At 23.8% G+C, this 7,538-nt stretch overlaps 1 protein-coding gene across 9 annotated transcripts in view; it reads left to right on the top strand.

Moving 5' to 3' along the window:
- LOC124425827 (regulating synaptic membrane exocytosis protein 1) overlaps window positions 1-6,592 on the top strand; it is a 156,039-nt gene extending 149,447 nt beyond the window's left edge. For all 9 annotated transcript variants that reach the window (XM_046966780.1, XM_046966788.1, XM_046966789.1 and 6 more), the window contains 4 exons: window positions 3,135-3,222; window positions 3,988-4,070; window positions 4,169-4,276; window positions 5,025-6,592. In XM_046966780.1, coding sequence (XP_046822736.1) covers window positions 3,135-3,222; window positions 3,988-4,070; window positions 4,169-4,276; window positions 5,025-5,326 — 581 coding nt within the window. In that variant the 3' untranslated portion in view covers window positions 5,327-6,592. The remainder of the gene's footprint in view (window positions 1-3,134; window positions 3,223-3,987; window positions 4,071-4,168; window positions 4,277-5,024) is intronic.
- Window positions 6,593-7,538: the final 946 nt, after the last annotated feature.

Here is a 7,538-nt window from a genome sequence, read left to right on the forward strand (position 1 = left end):
TTTTTTTTTTAAATGACATGCAAATATATTTAATGAGAGATACCCATATAGTTTTACGTAATACATGTTTATCTATTCGCATCGTGCAGCTCGTATAGATCCGAAGGAATGCTAATATATTTAATCCTGTAAAGATTAGAAATTATAGATTAGAGATTAGAAATTAGAGTAGTCTTAATTTTAGAATGTATAAGGTTTCTTTAAATAAATAGATTAGATTGTATATATATATATATATATATATATATATATAAATATATTTTTTTTCTTGTAAATAATATATATATATATATATATATATATATATATGTATATTCTATTATATCTCTTTTTTTCGTTTAATTTATTTTTTCTTTTTTATATTGTACTCACGTAGATTGAAACGTTTAATTATCAATTAACGTATAAAGTTAAACCTGTTAAATAAGCTTTGTTAATCTCGTGGAATTTAACAGAGTGCAACATATACACATATACATACACATAAATGTATATATACAGAGTGTCCGTTCATAAATGTACGAACAAATATCTCGCGACTGGTTGAAATTATAAGAAAGTTGATTACGAAAAATTCGCAAAGATTTGACTGCTAAGTGCATGTAAATTTTTTTTTTCTTTTTTTAATGAATACACATGATTTTTTTCATATTTACATTGTAGTAATCATTTGCAATTTATAAATCTTAGTTATTAAAAAACTATTACTATTTACTAAATAATCTTAAAGACTGACTGATAAATTCATATTTTATTGCAATTCTATATGCAATATAATATATACTAATATATATTCTTTAAAAATGACACGGTCGTGTAACGTTGACGTAATCGATTTTAAAATATTACGTAATCTTCCAATTATTTAACATTGTTAATTATTTTCAATTTGATATGGAAAATTAACTTTTTTAATAATTATTACGATCGTAGACAAATCATAGTAACAATTTTTCAGTACGTGCAATTTCAATTACAAATGATCATTGCTATATGACTGTACTACATTAAAAAAAAAAAAAAAAGAAGAAGAGAAAAATGAAAAAAAATGTACATTTTTATCTAAATTTTGTGATTGATTCAAAGTCGTACATATATTTCTCTTGTTAAATCATCTTTCGTAACTTCATATAGTCTCGATGAGATATTTTCTTGGAGGATATATCGATGGGAGACACCCTGTATATAGTTCGGCTGAAGCTTTTAAAAATGGTGGAGCTCCGAAAGTAGGTCAAACGGCTACTAGATGAAAGATTTATTTTTCTGTAACTGTGTTATCGGAAAACGATTGGGACGTTAAATATCTTTTACAGTTCGAAAAACATGTTTGAAATAATTAATCCGTATTTAACGTACACATGCACATACTTACATAACACAGACAAAGAACCACGCAAAGAAAGAAGAGGTTAACAAGAGAGATAATAAAATTAAATTGAGTAAGTTTCGAAGGGATCGTTTTATTTTCTTTTTTTTTTTCTTTTTTTCTTCTTTATTTTTTTTTTTTAATTAAAAAATTTAATTCATTTTTATTGATCTTTCAATGATATTAATTTTTAAATAAAATATCCCACACATATACTTTGGGTATATTAGTATTTATATACAATATACGTTTTAATTGGTGTAGATTTATATTTATTTATTTTTGTTTTCTCTTTTTCTTTTCCCTTTCATTTTTTGTTCTGTTTTATTGTTGAAAAAATGTAAAATAATTGTATAGGGATGAATTTGTTTTAACGTTTGAATGATATGAGAAAAAATTAAAGATTCTTTTTTTTTTTTAATTATTTTTGTAATTAAATAAATTGATATATAGATCAGACTTTTATCAATACAATTATAATTAAAAAAAAATATATAGGTATATATATATTTAATACATAACTTTTACTTAGACAAATATAATTACAATTCAGACACAATACATTCAGTAAATTTTAATATTTCTTTGAATTAATTTTTTAATTAAAAAAAAAAAATAAACAAATTAATAATTCGAATAAACTTCGACTAAAATAAATAATTTTTCTCTTTTAATAAATATATATGTGTATGTGTATATATATATATATTTTCTTTTTTATTTTGATGAATATTAAATAATCAATTTTATTAAAATTTGAACATATACAGAGAGACAATTGATCTTATTTCATATTTATTTATTTATTTATTTTTTATTTATTTATTTATTTTCTTTTTTCCTCCCCTTTTAATCTACAACAAATAATAATCTAATCGAGATATTAATACACGTGAGCCTCGTCGTTCGTCGAGAACATGCTTTGCTATATCGTATTTTGCTGCCTTTATAAGTAGAGAGTAAAAGCTTATTTGAATGACGCGAGAGATATACGATTTTCTAGATAGTGAGAGGATTTAGTTAACGAATGTAGAATGTCGTGAGCAATAATGAGAAAATGAAGAAAATTAAAGAAAGGAAAAATAAAAAAAAGTAAAGGAATAAGAAATAAAAAAATAAATCAAGAAAGTAAGAAAAAAAAGGAAAGAAAGAAAAGAAAAAAGAAGCGTTAAACGCAACCTTTGTGTCGATGTATTTCTTCTGTCTATGTATCAGTGACTCGTTTAAAAAAGTAAGAAAACTTTTATGAACGGCTATAATGAAAGAAAAGTTTTAAAAATATAATGAAACCTTTTTATCGTTTCGATATATATATATTTTTTTCTCTCGAAGGTACAACTAAAAGAAAAAAGGAAAGAAAGAAAAATAAATTAATAAATAAATGAATGAATGAATGGATGGATGGATGGATAAATGGATGGATGGATGGATGGATGGATGGATGGATGGATGGATGGATGGATGTATGGATGGATGGATGGATGGATGGATGGATGAATGTATGTATGTTTTGTACAATTATATTTTTTTTTCAAAATTATTCCCACGACTTTAATATATACCTGAAGTCTCGTCCGACTGAAACAATCTCTTGTTTATATTTATTACGAAAATTTATATAATAAAATGACACACAGGTTGTGACGCCATTTCATTTGGATAATTGATCGAAGTAAATAAATATTAAAAAAAGTAAAAAAAAAGATAAAGAAAAATAAAAATAAAAAAGAAAGAACAAAATAAGCACATGTACTTTAATCATACACAGGGCGGGGTGAGCGCAAAGAGAGTGTCATGGATATTCCTGAAAGATTCTTGGATCGAAATAGTGAATCGGATGAGGACGATAAATGGAGGTAAATCATTTTATCAATGTATTATTATTAATAGACAAATTTTTATTTTTATTCGATATATTAGGGGAACCGGATGTCGCTTTCTTAAATTAAATTCAAACGAATAAATTTTTAACAAGTTTTTATTTTTAATCACAATCAAATATCGACATGCGCAGAAACGACATTACTTTCCGGTCCACCTAATATGATATATTTCATAAAAAATGTAATTAAAAATTTTTTATTTAATTCTTTTCAGAAAGAATTACTTTTTATATTTTTTTTATGTTATATACGTATTAAATGTTGTAAATTGAAGAAATACTGCTTAATTTAAATATAGATATATATATAAATAAAATAGTATAAAGTGTTAGAAAATTTTCAAAATTTATTTTTTCATATTTAATATAAAAGTTCAATTTTTTCGTTTATTTATAAAACAAAATATACATATATATATATATATAGATACATAGTTACATATGTATAATATAGGTATAGATATATATGTATGTATGTATGTGTATGTATAAATCTCTTTAAAATTCCAAAAATCATAATGTTAAATAAATTTAATCATTTTGAATTAACGAAATGAAAACTAATGTTAAAAGTTTAATGAAAAAATTCTTTTTAGACCAACAAAAATAAAATTTAATAAAATTATATATATATATATATATATATACATACACACACATATATATATATACGTATATATATATATATATATACGCATATATAAAATTTTAATTTGTTATATACAATTAATGATCACAGTCTGGCAACTAAAACTGAAAATGATCCCGACTTGAAGCTAGGACGAGGTCAAATTCTACCGAAAGGCTTCAAAATGACAAGCGGTAAAGTTTTATATGAACAATCAAACTTTACATATATATTATATATATGTATATCTATACATATATATATATAAATAATACTTGTATTTTTTGTTTAGGACTACAATATGGCGAAGTGAAATTAGGTTTTTGTTTGAGCAAGGGTACTCTCGAGGTTGAAGTTATTTGTGCGAGGGACATCTACCCAAAAGAAAAAGATGAACCCGGTAAAGAAATACATTTTCATCTGAAGTTTTTCAACTAGAAGATATACGAATCTTTTGTTTTTCCTTTTTTTTTTTTATGTATCTCTTAAACTAAATCGTAGTTTTACAGAGTCAAATGAGTTTCATGAAAAATTAAATGTCTCCTCTAATTTGTTTATTTTTTTCGATAAGAGTATATATGTGCACAGATGCATATATATATTTATTTAAAATTTAGAATTTATTTAGAACTAAAATTGAAACTTTTCGACATCTAAAATTGTTTCTTGAAATAATAATTAATTCTGTCATAACCAATATAATAATAATAATAAATATAAAGAAACTAATTCTTAACAATTTTTATGTTTCAAATGTCTTCAAAAAAACAAGAAAAAGAAAAAAACAGAAATTTCATCGATTATTCAAAAATATTCCGACAAGTTGCAATTGTAACGTAGAACTTAGAATAACGTTCTAAATATATCTAAGTTTTCAATTACATCTATATAATAATGTTAATACAATGAACAGCATACAGATAATAAATATAAAAAAAGATTAATACTTCGACAATCTTTAAATATATATATATATATATGAAAGAAAAAGAAAATTATTTAAATAATTAAATAAAAAGAAACAAACACCATTAATGAGAAAAAAAATTTTCTTGCGAGTTAAAAGATAAATGTGATCTAATTAAAATTACATTACGATCCGATCATGATTTATTCGTCTAATCGTATATGTTTTTTTCAAAAATTAGATACCTATGTGAAGACATATTTACGAGACGGTGAAAGATGGTTGCAGAAAAGAAAGACAAGAGTTGTTCGACACACACGTAATCCTCAATATCGTCAGACCTTAAAGTATAACAGCTGCGATGCCCTCGGTAGAAATATTTTAATAATGTTATGGGAGAAGAAACAAGGATTCGAAAGTAATCAAGGTTTGGGTGGCGCCGAAGTGAACTTTGATCTGTTGCCATTGACCCGTTTAACTGTTGATTGGTATACTCTCTTCCCGATCCATACATTAGGTACACAAACAGCAGACTCACCATGATGGCTAAGGGAAAAATGGGCTCTCGAAGCTGGCGAACTTGACCTCAGACTGAGTCTTTTACTCAAGGATGAGAGTGAGTCCGTCGTTAAGATCATCTCTTGATGGAAATTCTTTCTAATTGTATCTTACAAAAGACATTTTATTTCTTATATTTATTTCCGAATTAATATTTGTTTTATCTGAAGGATCACTGTGAGTTGACGATTAAAATTATTTTTTGTCTCTTTTGTTTTCTTTTTTTTTTCTTTTTCTTTTTTTCTTGATATAAAATTTAACTAAGAATGGATATATAATATCCTTAAATTTAATAATCAGCATTGGGCACTAATATTGCTTGGTTGATTATGATAGATCAAAATCTTTCGTTTACTAAGAAGCAACAAGTCAAACAAGCCAGGCTTGTTATAGTTTTACGATCTAAAAGAAAAGAAAAGAAAAGAAAAAGAAAGGAAAGATAAGAAAAAAAAATATTAATTCGAAATATTTTGAAGGAGTAATTTAATTTTAAAATGGTCTAATAACTTTTGGATCATATAAAAGAACTTTTGGTGCCCACTATGTATATATATACATATACATACATATATATATATATATATATATATAAATCGAACGTTAAAGGTCAATGACCTTTTTGTTTTGATCCAAATTATAATGTGGGTTGTTCGTTCGAATATGGTATAAACAAATTTTATTAATTCATGTCGAGAAAGACAATCATATGACTTAGTGACGAACTGTTCGTTCTTTTTTTTGTTTTTATATTTTTATTTTTATTTTTATTTTTTTTTATTTTTATTATTATCTTTTTTTTATGAAATTTGGAGAAAAGATATAGTATATAATATATATATATATATATACACTATGTCAAAGTCGAGTAGTAAAGGTCAATGACCATTTATTTGTTTCCAACGTAAATTAATTTCGTGCATTTATATCGACAATGACAATCATATCGAGACAATTATTCTATGTAATTTATCGAAAGACAATCAAAATTATACTAAATTTTATCTTTTTTTATTGTTTTCTCATTTTTTCTTTTTTTAATCCTTATTTATTTAAAATATTTTTGCTCACCACTCACAGTAATAACAAGCTAAACTTTATGAAGTATTAAATTCATCTATAATTTTCACTATAATGTTGCGTCCAATTCATGTTCCTCTACCAACAACATTCAAAAAAAATCGACAGATTTATTAATTAAATAAATAAATAATAATAAAGGGAAATATACACGCATATATATATTGGCTAAAAAAATATGAATATATTGTGTATGATTCTGTTTTTATATATATAAATATATATTAATGATTAATTTTATATAAATTAATTATTATATATCCATTATATATATATATATATATATATATATATATATATATTATAATAATAATTATTATATAATAATATTATTGTGTTATATATAATCTATTTGTATGTGTATGTATGTACAATAATGATTATAATAATTATTATATAATTTATATGAAAAAAGAAATTTATATAAAATTAATCATTTTAAATATTAATATTTGAACAGAATCAATCTCTCAGCAATACACATACATAAAAGAAAAAAAAATACTGACATGATATGATCCAAGATTAAACATACATATACACACGTACAGACATACATACAGAGACAAAAAATAACATGTCTATATAATGGTTTCAGCAATAAAAGCGTACCTGCGTTCAACTGTTGTTTCGAACGATGCGCGAATTATAATGATCGATAAAAGCAATTATTTTTCTTCCAATTTTATCGTAAAATATATAAAAAAGAAAATAAATAAATTAACGAAGTAAAAAAATGAAGAAATTAAGAAAGAAATAAAATCAAGATTAAAGGAAAAAATGTTGTAGAGTGAACGCGTGCCACGTAACGTCGATGATTGATCGATGTATATAAGATCGAAAAAAAAAAAAAAGAATATATATATATATACATATATATATATATAAAAGTATACAAACGAGAATCCATTTTTCCCAAAAAAATGCATAAAGGATTATGAGAAAAAAATAAAAAGTCAAATCGATCGAACGATATGATCGAAAATCGATCGATTCGTAAAGCCTTATCAAGACTTTTCCTATTGACTTCGGTACAGTTTTTTAAAATCGAGTCTTGTTGAAATCTTTATTCTCTTCTCTTTTTTACTAATTACTTTTGTACATTTTTATTCTTATCTTA

The sequence above is a fragment of the Vespa crabro genome, chromosome 7, assembly GCF_910589235.1.
Source record: "Vespa crabro chromosome 7, iyVesCrab1.2, whole genome shotgun sequence".
Classification (NCBI taxonomy): Eukaryota; Metazoa; Arthropoda; class Insecta; order Hymenoptera; family Vespidae; genus Vespa; species Vespa crabro.